Below are 22,205 nucleotides of genomic sequence, written 5' to 3'. Positions count from 1 at the left end.
ATCTTAAGACTAGTTCCAAGATATTACGTGGGCCAGCAAAGGTTTCATTGTGCACTCCTCTGGATTTAAAATACTGATCCAGAATTTGAAATATGACAGCAGTTCAAGAGTTAAATGAGAAGTAATCACAGTGTTATATCAACTACAGCATTTTGAGACAAGATGAAATGAACACATTTTCTTTGTACAGGAGCATGTCACAAAACAAATTTTTGGGTGGATTGACTATGTTCCGTAAGACATAACACAGGCTGAAGTAAATACAAAGTTAATGAAATTTCTTCACTGTGGCATGCAAATGTCGAATTGTGCCATCATTTGGAGTCCATACTGAACTGCAGGTTGCCCTGTAACTGACTGGGGGGAATGAATTCATAGATCAGAGGAAGGAAAGCAGAAACCACCTCCAGCAGGAGCATGGCCAGAAAAATAGTTTTCAAACCATCCTTTAACTTGATGATAGTTTTGCCATTATGTGCATTCAACATTGAACCCTGTTTTTCACAATGTTCAAAGTAAGCAGTTAGAATTAATTATAGGAGTAGAGGTCAATCTTTTCACATGACTGGTGACAGAGACTGAAACTTCCATTATTTACAAACAGCATATTATTCGAACAATGTTTTGTGTGAGATGAGTGCATGAATAATTTCAACCCATTCACTGACGCAAAACAGAAACTGTTCTATTACATCATCAGTTATGCAGAAAAATGAATACACTAGACATTTTTTGATGCAGTCAGGTATTATGTATGAAACAGAAAAAAGTAACATATACCTTCAATTCCTCTAAAATCTGTTACTCTGGAGTTAGCTTTAATGGCCACAGAATACACTCATCAACAAAATCCATCCATGTTCCTACACAAAGCTTTATAACAAGAAACATTTTTAAGTAAAAAGCTAATAATTTTCAATTAAAAATAATAATACTTAAAATATATACACATCCTTGAAAGCCAGTGTGACCCTGACATTGATGAAATATCTCTTTACAAATATGCGTATGATAACATTTGACAGATAGTAACAGCTTTCTGTATCAGACATAAGCTGATGGGCTAAGTGCAACCAAAGTACTATTGACGTATCTTATTCAACTGAATAGTCTTTACACGAAATTTGCTCTTTTTGTGCACTGTACTACCTTCTTTAACTTTTAAATGTAAGCAGTTATTGATTGACATAGCTTTTCAAACATTTTCAGTACAATGATGTGCATCCTAAATTTTTGTGTAAATGAGAAAATAAAAATTTCTTCCCAATGAATATAACATACTATGAATATTTTTCTTACAAGACCCCATCAATTTATAAATTTGCATTCCAAGTTAAAGGGGGGTCTGAAACAGGTAAGAACAAGACACAATGTAGCTCATGGTGAGTGGAATGCAGTAGCAGTTTCCAAGAAGACTAGTAAAATTAGAACTACCGACTCCTTACGAGCATAATGCAGAAACCTGAAAAAGAATATATAAGAAGTTTCCTCCTAGACCTTGAAACTTGTTTCTTGAATTAGGCAGACAGCAACAGATCCTGCACTCAACCGTAAGTTTGTATTTGTGAACCACCAGGAAAAGCAGACAGGCCTCACTTTTACAGACAATATAAGCCTATGAAACTCTTATGAAAGTCTTCCGGCTAATGTAACATAAGACATGTTACTAAAACCTATTGAAACTCTTAAAATCAGATATATTTGTTCCTCTTCATTAAGTACTTTGTTCTTTCGTATGACTAATTATTATGAACATTTCAAATGCACTATCTATAGTGGAAAAACCTATTTTGTTCTATTGAATAATTTTAATTTGAAAATGATGTAACACAGAACTTTACATTAAAGACTGACCAAACTAGAGCAAAGTCATGAAACTGTTAGAAGCAGCTTTTTGCCTACAATTACAGAAACAGTTAAGTTAAATGAATATATTTGTGAAAATAAGGAACACACAGAAATGAGAAACTTCAGTATATCAGTCACTGGCAATAACACTGAAACAGTTACAGATACTACACTCAGCAACTGCACATAATTAAAAGGAAACTTTCTGTAAAAAGTGCTAGGAGATATAATTTAACTTAAGAAGTTCTCATCAATGCTTTGGGCAAACATAGTAAATCAAAGGATAGTCAAATTACCTCCAGAAACACTTTTCAATAAGAAAACATGATACATCATGACAATATAAACTGTCAAGATAACCAGAAGACACTGACATCCTAAAATATAAAGTGCAACTCTTAACTGAGTGAGGCCGCTTTGACATAGGGAAGAAAGATTCATTTAACACAAGTCAAAAGAGCAGCTATCCAATTCTACACTAAAATGGTGTAAGGTATGTGAAGCACAAACATCTGTGCAACTGTGATTTTTCAAAACCAAGTGCTAAGTTATGAAGTTAAAACAAACTCAGAGGCCTGGCTGAAAACAGAAAAATGTACCTCTTACTTCAGCGTGATGGACTGAATGATGAGACAGAAAATTTGATGGCTTTTACGAATGAAATTAGAAGAATTAACAGAACCTCAGTCGTTAAATATCTTCAGAATATGGTATAAAAGGACAAACGTAAGGTGCCAAACATACTAAAGGTGCAGCAGAAAACTCCTATGATGGAATTTAAAAAATTCCACTATACAAAATTACTGTGTCTGAATACAAATATAATGACAACTCTTAAGGGTTGGGTAATATAATCATCTGCACAGAACCACAAGTAAAATGACGGCAGTAAAAATGAAGTTCCTTAGAATTAAAAGCTACATTAATGACATAAAAAAATTCGCAATGAGATAGTAAGAAAGTATCTGTGATTAAACTATGCATTGGTGTTTATATATTCATAATCTTTTTATATATGGAGAAGAAACGTATCCCAGATGGGGAAGGGAGTGATGGAGCAGGGAAAAGTTGACTGGGTCTGGAGCCTCAGCATAGGATGTATGGAAAATAACAAGGACTACCAAGTATATAACGACAGGAATAGCACTCTGTGATGCAACCACACTAATGAAAATAATTACAGCCACAGTAGTACAGTTGGAATTATCATGTTAGTACTGTTACAGTTATGATGTTAACCATCCCACTTTAGAAGCATAGTAAATACAGCTGGCTGTGAAGATCTGAGCATTTTCATAATTCTCACACTTTTTCTCAATTTGTTACATTGCATAAATGTTATTCACTGTAAAATGTGACCACACACATCTACCTGTATTTCAGAATGTTTCATTCATTCAGTAGGCACTGATTTTTTTTATCTATCAAATGATCTTTTGTAATGAAAATATTTCAGAATTTGGCAACATTCTCATGTCAATTGTCATTGCAGCTGGAAAAAATACAAAGATCCTTCCAAAAATGTCAAAAATTCAAGAGTGGAACTGTATGACTACAACTGACCTTACAGCTGCAGTGCATTTTAAAACAAAGTTACAGCTAATAAAAAATCATGAACACTATCTGATGCGAAATAATTTTGCACTGCTTTCTATCGGACTGACAAAAAGTTAAATGAGCACTCAAAAATGCTCCCCGCTTGTCTCAGCAAACCTCGAGAGAAAACAACCCGTCGGATATATAACTAACCCCGTTTGCTCTATTACGTGTAAGCATCTCTGCGTGTCAAAACAGCACTGAAGCCAGAGAGAAGCGACGCACAAAGGCACAGTGTGAAGTGAAGAGTGAAGCATGTAGCTACTACACACAGGACTGGAAACATGCACAACAGAAGTACTGAAAAAATAACAAACAAAAAAACAAAGAAAAAGTTGCGATGCGTTGCGATGCGCTTTTTGTCTGTCTCTCTTTCTCTTTTTCATGTTTGTCGGCTACCAACCGAATGCTCTACCTGTCTTACCAGCGGAGTGGCCATAATTATGCCAATTCGGCTGAGAACTGCTGGCAGTCGCTGGAACAAGGACAGAGAGAACCAAACACGTGACACACACAAAACCGTGGCTGCAGAACACACATGAATGAAAAGTGTTGAGATCATAGGGTTGCCAACACTACGAGGTGGCAAAATTTTAAGGTCAACATGCTTTTCTCAGCAGCAAAATTTAACAAGAATATTTTGTAATGATTTTGCAAGCAATGCTGTTGCGGAATGAGAGAAGGAAAACAAGTCTGCTAGCATATACAGTGACAGCTACCGTATTCATGTTAAGTTACCTGCAGCTCTTGTGTGATATCAAAAACTGCTTGTCTTGTGAAGCAAAGAGTGGTGAACAGTTAAAAGAGAAGTGGGCTACCACCATTCTTGTGCTTAGACAGTGCAACATTATGACAGAAAACATGAGTTGTTGGCAACCCTATTTAAATTTTCATCGGGCACATAAAGAATAAGTTTTATAAAATTTGTGCTAAGTGCTCACAAAATCATTTGCTTATTTGATGACACAAGGCCTGTGAATGTGTGTGTCTCACAAACAGAACAGTGACACACAAGCTTCTGTATGTGAATATGTGGCTGTTTTATCACGTCACTGAAGCTAGCACACACAAAGACACACACACACAATACTGATGGCAACACTTGCGTCTATTCAAAGTTTATGTATAGTAGTATACTTATTGTGTTGCTAACAATTTACGATTATTGCACTCAAGCTAAGAAACAACATTTATTTTTCCACTAAATATTCAAACCAAAAAAGTTTATGTATTGTAGTATACTTATTGTGTTGCTGACAATTTACGATTATTGCACTCAGGCTAAGAACAACATTTATTTTTCCACTACATATTCAAACCAAGGGTATAAATTTATAATTGTAAAATGTGTATACTTCATCTAAAGCACATAAGGAACTTCAGCTTTTGGAACACTTTTTCACAGTCATTAAATTTACCTAGATTTTTCGTGTAGATAATTATGAAATGTGTGTATCATACAAAAAACACTGCTACATGGCTATCAATATAATGATATGGAGAATCATAAGCAATAGGCTGGTAAACTGGTTCTTATGCAAGAATTTCAGAACATTGATGCAACCAGGAGAAGCAGTTTAATTTTTTACTCTACACCCAGAGAAAAATCCTTGTTCACAGAAAGTGTACAGCATAGAAGAACGACTGATAAATGTACTATTATACTGGCTTATTGACTACTATAGGTACAAATGAAATGGATAAGTAGATGAGAATGAAAGAAGCAAATAATCATAATAAATATAGGTCCTGAAACTGATGGTTTTCCCAATATGATGAATGCACAAGTGCGACCGTGCTAAAATTATGAGTCTGTCTAAAACTATATTTATTCTGAAACACTGCAAGTGTGGTGTAAATTACAAAGTGATACACTGCCCTCGTTTGATTTTTGCATCATTCCAGATACCTAAGTAATGGAAAATAGCATTTCGAAGGTAAGAGTACTGGTCACAGCTTGCCAGTACCATCACCTCGCAGATCCCGATTTCAGCCTGATGGGTTCTTTTGTGTGGGGATATTTAAAGAATTTGCTGTATTCCAGTTACACTGATAGTGTCAATGAACTCTGGGAATGCATTGTGGATGGTTGTCAACACATTTGCAACACGAACGGGATTTTTGAACATGTATGGACATCAATGAGAAGCCTGCCTTCACACGAACAGTGGCGAACTGGAACACTTGTTGTAAGGTGTGTGACCTCAAGTGCATATTTGCAGTCTGGACCTTTGGGGACTCTGTCATAAGGTGTTCATGTACTCAGTCATAATACATCATATTGGGGAAACCACAGATTTCCAGACTTTGTGTTTATTAAGATTATTTTGCTTTTTCATTCTCCTCTACTCACCCCTTTATAAACATACCTCTATCTATGTATGACCTCATAGCCTAGTTAGCCAGCATTACAGTAACAGTCAGTTTATAGGCTTTACTTTTTGATTATGCAAACTGAGTAATATCCTCTAGTAAATGACCTTTCTTTAATTCATATTTCAGTTTTTGTTTATGGTAGCTGGACCTCCATTGCAGTGTCAGTGACTAATATGCAGTCACCAAACATAAAAATTATAATTACTGTGTTGCCTTCCAATGATCAATGAGGCAGTGTAGAAGATGAGAAACAAAGGAACTCTTTAACTTGTGCTACTGAGCAGCACAGGGTATAATGCTGGCTAATTTCAAATTGTGTACATACTTGTCATTAATTTTACATTCTTATACAAGCAATCAGATACTTTCTGACAGTTTAGAAAGGGTCTCAGCTAGGGGCCTAATGTAGCAGTTGCTCCAGTACTAATGCTATTAGATTGTGAAAAACCATCAGAATCTACTGCAGCTGAAGAAAAATGAATTTCATGTATTGATCCAAAGTTGTCAAAAAGCAAGTGAAGTGTTTTGTTCACTTACAGACAAAACAGTGGCACAGTTTCTGAATTAGTACATATGTGCAAGTGAAAGAGGTGCCAAAGAGCTATTGACAAAACATTCTAGGTAACAATCACATTCAAAATGCACAAGAAGATGGAAGAGGAGCTGTATAAACAGAGCCCATGTTCTAATAGCATGAACTGTGTAAGCATTCCTCTTATCACTTTGAACTTCATTCTCAGTTGCTTATTTATTATTTAGTTGATATTTTGAAATACAGTTGTTTCTGCACATTTGGCTGTTTTACACATAATGAAAAAATGAGGAAGGGCATACTATGCAGCAACAATATTGTGTAAAGTTGATAATTAGACTTATTGTAGAAGCTCCTTCACAGTCATAGGGATTCTTATACACACTAATAAAAAATAAATGGTGCACCATGAAGGAGTTATGCTAATTGGTCACAAATTGATATTCATCAAGATATTGACAGAAAACACAAAACTGTAAAATTTGGCAGCTGAAGGGTGAATGTCAGCTGAAGGGTGAATGTCTGCTGTTGCAGCACAATTTCACCACGCAGCTGACAAAGATAGTAACAGGGAACAAGTCAATAAATTGGCATAAAGTCCTTGTGAATTTCATTCTGTGTACTCAGTTGATAAGTAACTATGGCTCACGGACAGGCCCAAGAGTACTATGATGTCAGCATCTGAGAGACGAGTTGTAGTTGAGCTCAATGAAGCCAATTGGAGTAGCCAGTAAATCGCTTGACATTTGAATAGGAGTGATGCCACATTTGACAATGTTGATAGGAATGGGTGAACTACACCCAAACACAGCATCAAGAACGAAGCAGTCGACCCAGCAAGATGACAGAAGTGAGGACTGAGTGTCATCAGAGAGGCACTCACATCTTGGATTCATCACTGTCATCATTCTGGCATGCAACTGGTGGCTCAGTAAGCACAATGGACTGTTGTGTACCATATGGTCTGATGACCAGGTGTTATGGTCTAGGGCGCCATTTCTTTTCACATTAGGATATCTTTGGTCATCATCTACGGCATCCTTATAGCATAATGGTACGTCAGTGACATTCTACACACAGTTTTCTTGCCCTTCATGGCAAGCTGTCTAGGGTTTATATTTCAGCAAAATAATGCCCACCCACATGTGGTGACCACTTGCCTTCATGCTTGCCAAACCCTACCTCGACCAGCAAGGTCAACGGATCACTCCGCAGATGAGAATGTTTGGAGTGTTATGGGCGGGGCCCTCGAACCAGCCCAGGATTTTCATGGTCTAAGGTGCCAATAGGATGGAATTTGGCACGATATCCCTCAGGAGGATGTCCAATAATTCTATCAATCAATGCCAAGCCAAATAACTGCTTGCACAATGGCCAGAGGTGGTCCAACATGTTATTGATTTGCTCAATCTGTCAATCTGTTTCTCTCGAATAAATCATCCAGTTTTTGAAAAATTGTAATCATTTGTTTGTTTGTATATGTACAGCACATCTACCTATTCCCGTCCCCTTTTTTTAAGATAAGTTTACGGTCTAGTGGTATTTGTGGTTAAAAACAGGAATGAATTAAGGTAGAACTGCAAAATTTACAATTGCAACACTAGAAGCAGAAATAATTTCCATATAGACTATGTGTGCCCATCAGACTGGAGCTTTATATTTCTATGGAAAAGTCTATACAGTATAACACACTGCCAGGAGACACCAGGCAGGAAATTGAAAATCACCATATATTCAAATATAAAGTAGAAGAGTGCCTCATTAGCCACTCCTTCCACAATTTATCAGAATATTTTGACTCAGTGATGTAGATTTTGCGTAACTCTAATTATGGCTTTAGACAGAATTTGACTTTGCCAGTATACAGACAGCTGATAGTGACCTATATAAAATCACATAACTGCTTAATCTGAAGTATCAGGTAAAAGTAGCAGCTGAACTGTGGCTTTTCAGTTTTGCTGTTTTTCTCCAAATGTATGTGTACATGCGTCAAGTAATCTAGAAATAATTCCCATGACTATCAGTATAAGCAGATCAGTACTACACATTCAGTAATTAGTTCTCAGCACACCTTAAGAAAGTATTAATAACTGCATGTTTTCCAACAGCTGTACAAATTTATTATTTATTTTTTACTAGTTTTGCTCATAGTAACCAACATCACAGGAAAACTGAAAAAGAAAACCCCAAAGAGTATTCACACAGAATACAACAAATATGTTGCCAAGTTGACCAAGGTAAACATGTGCAAGTACTTACAAATAAGCTGTACATTAGATGGATATGTAATTCAACTTTCCATCAGATAAAGTGAAAATCATCAGAGTCATAAAATAATTTACAGAACCACATGTAAGAGGACATGATTTCAATACCAGCACAAAACTCACTTCATTAAGGTTAAACACAATGATCATAGTGAAGTCGTTTTGTGTTGGTTTCAAAATCATGGCCCGTTATACACGATTCTATAAATATTTTATTACTCTGACGATTTTCAATTTATTGAATGGAAAGCTGATTGCATATGAACCTAGCAGACGGCTTTTTTTGAAGTACTCCCACATGTTTACCTCGATCAACTTGACAACTTATTTGTTTTATCCTGTGTCTGCATCTTCTGCTTGTTTTTGGTTGCTATAGTCTTCCTGTATATATGGCTGCTGTGGGTGAAACCACAACAAGTAATTCTTCAAATTACTGACAGTTGTATGTGTCACCTCATTAAAGTAACTTGCAGCAGCTATCTTTGTATAGCTTGCCTTTTTCCACATCCCTGATGCCTATCCTTCATGACAGGATTTATTAAACTAGATGTGCTAATTAAACGAATGCTTGTTCACATTTACTGGCACTGAAGTGAAGAAACTTTACTGTACAGGTATCTGCTTTTAGTAAGTACCATTTTTAAGGCTGCTGCAGTAAAAATGAATATGGATTACTAACATCTGTCAATGCACATATTTTATTTCTAAAACACACAGACTTTCTTCACCAGAAGACCATACACATGTATCAGTCACAAATATATTAATTTTCCATATTACCCTATGCCTTTTTACGAATGCTGAGCAACCGTGATCAGGTTACTATACATATAGATCCATCAGTGTCTTGTAGTACATACATTTAAAGACTAAATGACACAACATCTGGCATCACATTTATCTTACATATAATTTTGAGCTCTTCAATACAGGAAACAAAATATTCATTCCAGTGTTAAGTTAGGAAGTAACAACAATTTAATGCCAAAACTGATGTAAGATGTGTCTTCAGCCACTGATTATTGGACACACACAAAAATGATGGACGCTGCAAATCTGATCTTTTATTGATTTGAGAGTCTTCTTTAGTGACTCTGCAGAAAAGCCTGTGTACCTAATGCTGAACTTTCAAAAATGTAATAGATAAAGTATACATGTGACAGAAGAAGAACATCCATTTACCAGCTGTTGAAACAGGAAAACCTGGAGCACAGATGAAACACATACAAATTTAAAAATACTACTTCTGTCATTTGGAATTTTCCAAAATTCTTTCATCAGGATAAAGACAGACAGCAGATAAAGGTTAGGGCACATATCCAGATATTGGAGGATAGGTAAAGTCCCTCATAATACTGGATCAGCAAGGACTTAAAGGTACAGTGAATGAGAGGAAAGGAGCACTGATTCACATAGATTCATTCATTCTTTTGTTAAATTACTGTGTCTGTCCTTCTGTAGTTGTTCTTGCAGGAACAGCTGGTATGTGGACAGTAATCTTCAGAGTTTCAATTCTTAAATAAGTAATTTTTTTAAGGTGTTTATCGTCAGTTTATTTCGTGAAGCAATATTCTTTTAAATGCAATAAACTACATAGTGTCATGCACTTAAAAAGGTTCACTGCAACCTACATAGCCTCTGCTTTTAGCCATTATAGAAAAATGAGAGAGGCAAGACCAATGTGAAAGGATGCCAATGAAACTGATTACTACTACATACCATAAATGATGACTTAAATATATAATAATGTCTGTGATGTCAAATGAATAATAACAAAATTTACTAACACTTAATTTTCTTAAATATTTTTTGAAAGATTTTCAGTTAAACAGAATATAAGATTTTACATTACCTAGAAGAAAGAGGCAAATATTTGAAAGCTGTAACTGAAATTGAATGTAATGCAGAGGAATAAAAAGGTGTCAGAGATGTGAGATTATAAATGGTGTGACTACCAATACAGCTACTTTTCAGTACAGTAGTAGAAAGGATACATTAATAAACCTCTAATTTATGAGTGCATTCTTTATTAAAAGTTTCATTGGCTCCATTTCATAAGTGCATGCAGAGATCATAAAACATCAAATTCGTGCAAAAGAAGACACCAGTAAAATTTCTGTGTCACAATAATGTTGCTTTCCTTCACAACACTACAGCAAATGGCAGAATGTTGCTTTAATTTTAAGTGATCTGCACATTGTGCAGACTTTTCTTCTGCATTAGAATTAAGATTGCAAAAAGATGAGTGAGTGCTCTGTTACTATGAGGCAGAATTTAATGCAAATTGGAACGTTTTTCCTGTTGCTTTTGTTCAAACAGCTACACTTTTTTCATACTCATATGATAGCTTTCCTGTCACAGGTAGCAGGAAAAATTTCATTCTCCTTATATAATAACTAGAATACTTAACATACAGCACTGTGCTAAGACTGATAGCTGGACTGTACGATTTTCATGTAAGTGACGGTAACTAAGTGCACACCGACAGTCCAGAAAGTTCATCAGCGTAGCACAAAGTTGTGCACAGAAAGAAGTAACAGTTTTACAAAACTAACAACAAAGGACACAGGTATACCAAATGAATACTGAAGTTTTTTCATATGAAAAAAGTAATTCTGAAAAAAAAATCTTGTCTGATGCATCTGGCTTAATTTTACCATCCAGAAAAAGCAGAATTATCAATGCCCTTCCTTTTGAGTAAATTGAAATTCCACTGTGAATATCTAAAATAGTGCACAGATTGAAAATTTCCTCTGTATTACCCACTACTTTCTTCCTTAACTTCACAAACTATTTCAAATACAATACAAATTTTTAGTAACCACAACTAGTGATAAGTTTGCTATCTTTTACTTCAGATTTACTTATGTTAGGGTTTTGAGTCATAAGCATCATCAATTGGCATTAGTAAGTATACAACAATGAACATAAGTATATGCTGATTTTTGTAATGGTAGTGTTGTCATGATATGTGCTGAGGATTGACATAAAATGTCTAGTTTGAGACAGAAGCACAATGTGCCTTTGAAAGAATATTACTTCATGCAAAGTATATTGTAAATTTTTTATAAGAGACTGCTTTAACAATAAAGGGCTAGATGAGTCTGTTGATCAAATACATTTCTAAAGTATTTCTGTGATAGATCTAGTAGTAAGAAAGTAAACAAAACATGGTTTCCTACTACTCAGGAATACATAGTTATTTAATATCGATGTATATCAAGCATACAACTCTTCTGACTGAGGTTTACTTGGAATAATATTAGAGAGTTCCAAATAATAATGCAAAGAAACGATCCAGTTTCAACAAGTGTGGTCTACACTTTGGTAATGCTCCAATCAATATTACAGAGGAAATGTACTCAATTCACAAATATAAATGAAAGTAATTTCATTTCATAAAGCTTAAAATTATAAAAATGCATTTGCCAGATATGAAAGATATGCATGTATTTCATGCAATGCAGCATAGGCCTGCAAGATGCCAAGCACTGGCTCTTACTGAAAATGTTTTTAATGGTGGGTTTCTTACGTGAGTATCACGACTGCGCAGCCTTTTGCATTTCTGTTGCATGAAAGTTTTAACATAACATATTGAAATTATGCAATGTTGCAACCAATTAACTAGTTGTGTATGAAGTGGTAAGAAATGGATCATTGAAATTAAATGTGTAAATGCAATAGCAGCACTGAATGCTATTAAAAACCAGTTAAAAATCTGAACAAATTCAAACCTTGATAACTGCTTGTGGACACTAAATCCCCATAATTATCACACATGAACACAAAATAACTAAAAACTGTCCCTCTGAAGGGAACAGAATGGATTTGGATAAAAGATACCCCACAGGCATAACCATTTCAAAAAAAGTTTAAAGGAATCTGTTAAGATGTAGTATCCAGGTTATCCACTGATTTTTTTTTATCAAAATATGGTCTAGTCGAAGGTAGTGTAGTCTATAGATTTAACAATAAAAAAAAGAACCTTTTTAACTGAGACGATCAGTTTGATGTTATTCATAATCTTTGCTTTTGTAGTGCAATGCAATCATACTGCAGCAAAACAAAAGTTGTAAAATCCCATCAGTAGCCCCTGTTTTTGAGGCATAACTGTAGTGAAAGATTAAAATGCTATTTACATAGTGGACAGTAAATAATAAATTTGCCACACTGTAGCACATAATTCCACTCCTGTAGTGTTCTCCTGATAACTCCATCCACCAAGAGTATCCTCCTGTTTTATACATTCACATCTTTTCATACAGGTACACTGTATTAAATGGTTTTAAAGATCTTTCTAGATCCCTGTATCTCTTTCAGAATATAAAAATACAAACAGAATGCCCATTTCACAGAAAAGAGAAAGATAAGAATAATTTTTTCTTTGGCCATACTGCTGCAGGAGAAATTACTATGTTTATCTATCAATAGCAGTTAAATTTTCTTCAGTCTATACTAACATGATAAAAAGGAGAATACAAAGGTTGAAGAAAGAGTGGGCTTGCAGAATTGATGGGCAAGAATGATTACTTTTAGTTCCATAAGTAACTAAAACATAATTTTTAATGGATAAGAGTAAGTCAGCAATTAAGTTACAAGGGTTGAGCAGAAAGTAACGCACCACATTTTTTTTTCAACAATTCTTTATTGAACATAATGAGAATTACACATATGAAAGAATGGTGTTTTATCTACACAGCCTATTTTCCACATAATCTCCAACCCATTTTATGGCCTTCCTCCAGTGCCCTGTCGGTACCAATCTTTGTCCTAGTGGTGGAGCCAGTGCTTCACTGTGTGAATCACCTCCTCATCATCTTCAAAATGTCTTCCACAAATGGCATCTTTTAATGGCCCAAACAAGTGAAGTCCAAGGGGGCTAGGTCAGGGCTATAAGGTAGATGGGGTAACTCTGTCTAACCCTCTTTTGCGAAGTGTCCAGCAGTCCTCTGACTAGTGAGGGGTCAAGTGTTACCATGTTACAGCAAAACATTTCCAGGGTAGTTGTAGCGCTGAAGTCACCGGAAGCGTGTCTTGAGTTTTGTTAATGTGTTGACACATATTTCTGAATTAATGGTGCCACCTCCTGGCATCACGTCAATGAGAATCACACCTTCACAGCCGCAGAACACAGTGATCATGATCTTTGCAGCCGAAGCAGAAAACCTGTGAAAGTTACGCAAGCTTTGTGCATGAAACACATTTCGAGGACTTTCAACCGCTGATAGTGAGTATGCAATATACAGTTTGCATGAACAATGGAAAAAGCAGAAAGGCACTGTGAATAAGGTAGAAGAAGAAAATTTATTGATGCAAACAAGCATGAATGAGGTCAATGTAAATGTTCTGACCAAAAACTGTGCCGAAGTGTTCACCAAAAATACAAAATGATTCCCTCATTGTGAACTCCAATAATAGCAAATTGTTTGAGCTTTCAGACAGCTATGGTCATGGACTTGCAAGTAAGCTAAAAGAAACAATTAAAACATAGTTGTGTGGTATAGTGAAATGGGGAGCCCCACTTGGCAAAATTAAAAAAATGACTGCATCCACAGAGGTAAAAAAATCTGCACAATAAAGACTTTCTTGTACTTTTGGGAGGCGCAAACAATGTCTACAAAAATGAAACAGCGAGTGCAACGTGTGATCTTAAACAGTGTCTGAGAAACCTCACTCACACAAACATAGTAATGGTCAATATTCCACATCACTATGATCTTGTAAGATGATCATGTGTTAGTAAGGAAACAGAAAGTGCCAACAATCAGTTTGCAAAAAATCTGCAGACATTTTAAAAATGTGGTATGTGTTGATATAAGCAATACTGGAAATAGATTCCACACACAACATAGACTTCACCTGAATGGCTTGGGGAAAGAATATCTGGCAAATCTTTGATAACCAAGGAAATAAAAAACAGCCAAAAAAAATTCAACAACAAAATGATAATTGCATTGCCATCACCAGACTCAATAATGAAAGCACTTCAAAAGAAGGTAAAAGCATTTGAACCATCAGCACCAGCAAAGCACGTAAAAAAAGACGAAGTGTTAACAGAAAGAACAGTGGACAGCGATTTCAATGACAAGAGAACTACAGTTCCTCACCATCCAAATATTATTTTAGACAAAAACAAGAAAAGCAAGAGACTCCAAGTTCACAAGAAAACACAACAGTAGTGGCAGAACCAACATTTGAAGTGTCAGAAACAGCATCACCATCAACAATAACAACAACAACAGAAATGGCTGTATTAAGTACATTAGCAGCAGCACCAATTGCAGTGACAAGCAACTCGCCACAGGCCAATGCACAGGTATGCCCCGAGAGGTGAAGGAAACCTGTCGTTCTTAAGGATTTTTGGTATTTCACCAGAACACGAGAACGAATATGACAGCTCAAAGTGTAAATAAAATTGTGACCAGTTCTCATCCTAGTCACAAGCATATTTTAAGTCTAAATATTCAGTGCCTTAGAAATAAATCACTAGAACTTGAGGTAGTAAATCACTAGAACTTGAGATAGCAATGAACAGTGCAAACACTGACTGCATATGCATCATGGAGCATTGGTGCAGAACTTTTGAACTAAGTATCATTAATATTCATCCATATAAGTTGGCAATTCAGTATTGTAGAAAAAATGGGAAAAGCAGAGGTGTATATATCTTTACTAAATCAAGTATCGGGTACAAAAGAAGGTGTGAAGCTGAATTATTGAGTGTGGAAAATCATTTTGAAGCAGCAGCTATATAGTTGTATGAAACACAGGGAAAAGTCGTAGTCATAGCAATGTACAGAGCACCTACTGGGGACACTGAAATATTCTTTAATTATTATTATTATTAGTCGTAAAGCTCCCAACATGGAAGACGCTAAGTAAAGATGGTTCACTTCTGGGGCTTCTTATTCTTCTTGTTTGCCCACCAGGTCTTCATTCTTTGCGAGAATTCAGCTTTTCTTTCTTCGCTCCATTTTGTTCCAGTTCTCGGCGCTTTTGTCTCTGGTTTGACCTCCCATTTGTCAACTTTAAGTTTGAAATTGTTTCTTTTGTTCATGTCTTCAGTAGTAATGTTGGCTAATTCCAGATCTTTCTTTACATTTTTGATCCATTCTCCTCCATTAACAAGGGATGCTACGTATCTTACTATTTTTTTTGTAAGTCTGTGATCGGGAAGTCTCATTATGTGGCCATAGAATTTTAGACGCCTCTTCCTCATGTCTATCTCTATGTTAGAATATTCTTCAATTTTAGAATTTTTCTGTAATCTATACCCCTCTTTGGTCCATCTTGGTCCCAGAGTTTTCCTAATGATTTTCCTTTCCTCTTTCTTCAGGTTTTCCCTATCTGTTTTCCTTTTAAGTGTCAAGGTTTCGCTGGCATATAGCATTATTGGTTTAATTACCGACTTATAATGTTTAATTTTTGTATTTATAGATAGACATTTTTTATTGTAAATGTTCTGGACCAGCCCTAGACCCCTACGAGCTTTTAATATTCTTTCTTGTTGTGAGTATTTTTCAGAAATTATCTCTCCTAAATATTTAAAGTATGGTACCCTCTTAATTTCTCCATATTTGGTTTGTAACTTAGAAATTTCTAGATTTGTTGTTGTAAACACCGTTTTCTCAAAAGATATTTGTAGGCCAACTTTTCCTGCACGCTCTTTTAAGGTTTCTATCTGTTTGACTGCCATTTCACTAGAATCTGCCATTATTGCAAGATCGTCTGCGTAGGCTAAGTAGGGGATTTGTAGGTCATCTTTTTTGGTTCCCAGTGATATTGGTTTCCAGTACTTTTCTTTTTTGAGTTCTTTTCCCATTCTGCCATGACTCTATCCAGAACTAAGTTAAATAACAGAGGTGATAATCCATCACCTTGTCTAACCCCAGTTTTTATCTCAAATGATTTTGAAAGTTTTCCCATGAATTTCACTTTGCATTTTGTATTTGTTAATGTCTGCTCTATGATGTTCCGTGTCTTCTTATCCAGTCCTTGTTCTTCAAGAATTTTAAATAGTGTGGGTCTGTGAATTGAATCATATGCCTTTTTAAAGTCGACAAAGACATATACTGTAGGCTTCCTTCGCATTTGTCTCATCCTTGTAATCAATTTCAAGTTTAAAATTTGTTCTGGACATGATCTGTTTGGTCTGAAACCAGCTTGGAAATCTGAGATTTTGGGTTCTAGCAGTTTTTGTGTTCTTTCAAGAAGACAAGCTGATAATATCTTGTATGTGATGGCAAGTAAGGAGATTCCTCTATAGTTGTTCACATCCGATTTATCCCCTTTTTTATGTAACGGATGTATTCTTTATTTTATTCTTATATTCTTATTCTGCTTAACATTCTTTTTACTGAAAGAGCCACTGTAGTCATCTGTGGGGATTTCGACATAAATCTTATGAATGAAAGTAGGCTAAAAAATCAATTACTACATCTATTATGTATTTTCAATCTGTTTCCACACATACACGAACCCACAAGAATAACATATAATACAAACAGTCTTATAGATTATATATTTTCAAATGTACAACCCACAGAAGTAGAAGTAACAAATACTGATTTGAGATTATCAGACCATAATGCTCTTGTCCTCAAAATTCCTTCAATGCCACTGCAAGGGAAAACAGTACTTCATGTATAAAAGAAAATTTTCCATTGAAAACTGTGTAGAATTTACTAATATCCTGACTAGTGAGTCCTGGGCAGAAGTGCTGTCCCTAACAAATACGAATGATGCTTATAACACTTTTTTTTCAATTTTCATGGGATATTTTGAAATGTGCTTTCCAAAGAAACTGTCAAGAATCACATCATATCACAATACAAAGCCAAGTTCTTGGATCACAGTTGGCACTAAAACTTCTTGTGGAACTTTAAACAGACTAAATTCAAAATTGAAGACATCTACAGATGCACAGTTCATAGAATATGTTAAGAATTACAAGAGGGTATATCAAAAAGTAATTGCCAAGGCAAAATTTATGAGTAATGACAACTTAATAAGACAGTCTGATAACAAATCAAAAGCCACACGGGGTATTGTGAAGACTGAAACAGGAAAGAGATGCGAAGACCAGGATATCATTTTCAAAAACACAGAAAATGTCAATATTAAAAAACAAGATTTGCCAAATTACATTAACAATTATTTCATAAATTCAACAACTTCATTAAGCTTGAAATTTACAAACCAAGAAAAACATGAATTTCCAAAAGCTGCTTGTAGCACGAGGACAGATCCAACAGATGAACATGAAGTGTTCAAAGTAATAAAAACCTTGAGACCTAAAATGTTAGCACGAGTGGATGAGGTGCATGTTTATATCATAACAATGACAGCTGCACAAATCACAAGGCCCTTGGCATGCATAGCCAACTTACCATTTAGTGAAGGAGTGTTTCCAGAAAGGATGAAAATGTCAAAAGTGAAACCTTATTCAAAACGATGACAAGCGTAAGGTAGAAAACTATCGGCCAATATCCCTCCTTCCAGCATTTTCCAAAATAATAGAAAGATTAATGAAGCACAGAATCAACAAATATCTAAATGACCATAAGTTACTAAACAGAAATCAGCATGGCTTCCAGGCAGGTAAAAATACAGAAACAGCAGTAATGTGCTACACTGAAGAAATAATCAAAAATCTAGAAAAAGACAACAGCATAGTAGGACTAAATTTACATCTCTCAAAAGCATTTGACATTCTTTTAGAAAAACTGGAAGCATTAGGCATTCATGGGACAGGGAAAAAGTGGTTTGAATCATACCTACAAAACAGAACACAGATTGTAGGGCTGATGTCAGATTACTCCAACCACAAAATAAATTTAGTATCAGATGGAAAAAAAGTGGAAATAGGAGTGCTGCAAGGCAGTATTCTATGTCCCTTATTGTTCCTTGTCTACATAAATGACTTTCACACCTGAGATGGGTTTGCAGATGACACTAGTGTGACAATAGGTGCACCAAAGCAAATGCTGCAAACGACTACTGATCAAGTAATAAAGAATGTCTACACTTGGTTCAATGCAAATTGATTGACATTAAATGCAAATAAAACAAATTATATACAGTTTGGGAAAATATGTCAAAACGTAAATCTTGATCTGTTGTTGGGTAACAAGGCCACAGGCAGAGTGGCATCAACAAAATTGCTGGGGATTCACGTAGATGAAAATCTTAATTTTAATGATCATGTAATGAAACTTGTACAGAAACTTAACTCAGCTTGTATTGCTCTTAGAATTATTGGAAATGTTTGTACTGCAGAGGGTGCCAAAATGGCATATTTTGGCTGTTTTCAGTCTCTTGCAATACACGGAGTAATATTTTAGGGTTCCTCCACTTGCCGTCTCAAACAAATCTTTCTGTTATAGAAGAGGGCTATCTGAATAATAACACACAGTCATCCACATATACAATACAAACCCTTATTCAACAAGTTTAAAGTTCTAAGAACACCTTCCTTATACATATACAAATGTGTTTTATATGTTAGGGTCCACCTTGCAGATTTTCAGACAAATGCAGACTTGCATACCCACAATACTCGAAATAGTACAGCACTCCATACTCAGTGAACAAAAAGAACGCACACACACACAAAGGCATGTGAGCCATATGGGTACAAAACTCTACAACACACTGCCGGCCAATATCAGAAAGTCAGAAGATGAAAACAGATTTAAAGTAGAATTTAAAGAATTCCTACTTGAACAATGTTTTTACTCAGTAAATGACTATTTACGCCAATAAATAATTCTGATAATGTTTACATTAAGGCAAAACTGAAAACGCTGTCTTTCAGCCCCTAAAGTTTCTGTTAATTTTTTTTAAATCTGATGGACAGCTGATGAGTGTGGTAAAATCTTTACTGAATTATTGCAGTGAATATAAGGGCTTACTGTTTAGGGAAGACAAAAGTAAAGCCTTAGGGAAAACAGACTATGCAGTTACAATACTGTTAGTATACACGTATAAAAAGTTGTACTGTGTTTTGTATGACCAAGTATTATTCTTTGTACATTTTTTTGTACAATTTTGTAGTATTATTCTTTGTACTACTTATTGTAAAATTTTGTATGTTCCTTTTGCACAGATTGTTTTCCATAAATTTACATGTACTTTTGGACAACACCCCTACAATATTTATTGTCTATGAATGGATAAATAAATAAATAAAAATAAAGTAAATAAAGCAGTTACTCTGAATTTTTTCTTCTGTGGGGAGTGGGAATGGTGCTGTTCCATCAACGGTCATTTTGTTTTAGGCTCAAAATGTTGAACCCAGGTTTCATCACCTTTCACAATTTGGGACAAGAAGGTCTCCCCCTCAGTTTCAAAACATTGCAACAAAACAAGACAAAGGTTTTTCCTGTGTGATTTGTGATCCACTGTTGGACACCGCAGGACCCATCTTGCATACACTTTTGAATATCCAAGACTGTGGATAATTGCATCCACATGTCCTTTGCTGATTGACAGATGCAACACCAACTGCTGAGTCGTAATACGTCTGCTCAGATGAATGACGACATCAGCTCGCTGCAACATGTCAGGTGTGACAGCCGTTAATGGCCTCCCCAACTGCTGAAAATCGTGGAGCTTTGCCAAACCGCCCCCTGATGACCTTACTCTCCAGGCCCAGCGACTAACTGTACTTCTGTCAACAGCAGATGCTCCAAAGGCTTTGCACAAGCATTTGTGAATATTACCCACAATTTCTGTCTCTGCAATAATAAATTCAATGATGGCATGTTGCTTGTAATGTACATCACCTGCAGATGATATTTTGAAACTGTCCTGCAACTATGCTATCTATCGGAAGTGAAGGGAACTTGGTGCGCTTACTCAGGAGACTTCAAATAATATATATGTAACGTTTTGCATTTGTAGCATTGTTTTCAGCTGAGAAAAAAATGTGGTACATTACTTTCTGGGCAATCTTTGTATAACAAGACTTGGGGAACTACAAATTTGAATTTCACTAGGTAGCAGTAGCAGGGTGATGAGAGTCTTTGACAAAACAACTTTTATAACAGAAAAACTCAGTTTTGTGGTTTTTTATGGTACTCACTGACAATATCACAGGCACTGAAGGAATCTAAGCCAGAATAACAAGACTTGTTTTAAAAGTAAACAAGATTTTTCATAGTTACTCAAGTCAATGCACCAGCAGGCTCATACTCTGGTGAGGTGGCAGAAGACCTCTATGAAGAGTTACAGTTACTGATAAATGACAACAAATCACACGACAGGATGATGCTGGAAGATTTTAATGTGAAAGTCAGACAAAAACTACAGACTGTTTCTTCTGTGGGAAAGTTTTGTTGTTATATCATCAATGGCTGAGGTAACACACTAAAAGTATTTTCCAAGAACAACATGCTTATCCTTAACACAATACAATAGAAGAAAGCAAACAGAAAACAGGTTGGCAATGCCCATATGAAACTAAAAATGACACAGACAATATTTTATCAAACATCTGTGACAATCTTAAACCATTTCAGAACTGAAGTGATCACAGACTACTAAGATGCAAACAAAATAAAGGTAAAATACTAGGTGAAAAAAAGAAATTTCAACAGGAAAGATGTCAAATGAAAGAAGTCAAAGGAAGAGAGTAGATTACAGAAATATGTTTAAGAATAAGCAGATACCTCATATAAAATTAAACAACAAGGACAGCATCTTAAGGTCGTAAAGACTGATGAAAGGGGCATTTATTGAATGATGGTATTTATGCAAACACAAAATGTAATTTAAGGTTAGGGAAAATAAATAAAATTTTAAAGGTTGCCCATGACTTAGTAATTCTGTCAGTGACAGCAAAGACTGAAAATAGCAGTGGAATAGAATGAATAATGCCCTTGAAAAGATGTTGCAGGATGAACATAAATAAGAGTAAAATTCTAGAGTGTAGCTGAATTAAGTCAGGTGATGCTGAGGGAGTTGGATTAGGGAAAAAGAGATGCTGAAAGTACAGACAAGTTTTTATATTTTCATACCAAAATAATTATTCATGGCAAAAGTAAAAATGAGATAAATTGCAGACTGGCAACAGCAGGAAAAGTATTTCCAAAACAGGGAAATGTTAAACATTTTTTGAAAGGAAACTGAAGGGTTAATTTTTCTGCGCAAAACATATACAAAACACATTACTCATAAGCAGAAATCAGGTCATAGTTAATTCTGTATCAGATCTCTTCATTTATGAGGGTTGCCCAGAAAGCAATGCACCCCATTTTTTTCTCAGCCAAAAACATGCTATGAATGCGAAACATATGCTATTATTTGAAGTCTCCTGAGTGGGCGTGCCAAGTGTCCGTCACTTACAACAAGTAGCTGCATGACAGTTTCAAAATGGTGTCTGTAGGTGATGTATGTTACAAGCAATGTGCCATTATTGAATTTCTGACTGCAAAGAAAAAACTGTGGGGAATATTCACAAACGTGTGTGCAAAGTCTATGGAGCATCTGTTGTCAAGAGAAGTACAGTTAGGCGCGGGGCACGAAGGGTGAGGTCATCAGAAGGCAGTTCGGCAGAACTCCACGATTTGCAGTGGTCGGGAAGG

At 35.6% G+C, this 22,205-nt stretch overlaps 1 protein-coding gene across 1 annotated transcript in view; it reads right to left on the bottom strand.

Moving 5' to 3' along the window:
• LOC124718934 (glutamate-gated chloride channel) overlaps positions 1-22,205 on the bottom strand; it is a 428,257-nt gene that overhangs the window by 54,888 nt on the left and 351,164 nt on the right. The window contains exon 10 of the mRNA XM_047244597.1: positions 3,860-3,919. Within this exon, the coding sequence (XP_047100553.1) occupies positions 3,860-3,919 (60 nt within the window). The remainder of the gene's footprint in view (positions 1-3,859; positions 3,920-22,205) is intronic.

The sequence above is a fragment of the Schistocerca piceifrons genome, chromosome 10, assembly GCF_021461385.2.
Source record: "Schistocerca piceifrons isolate TAMUIC-IGC-003096 chromosome 10, iqSchPice1.1, whole genome shotgun sequence".
Classification (NCBI taxonomy): Eukaryota; Metazoa; Arthropoda; class Insecta; order Orthoptera; family Acrididae; genus Schistocerca; species Schistocerca piceifrons.
This window is presented reverse-complemented; position numbering and strand designations above follow the sequence as displayed.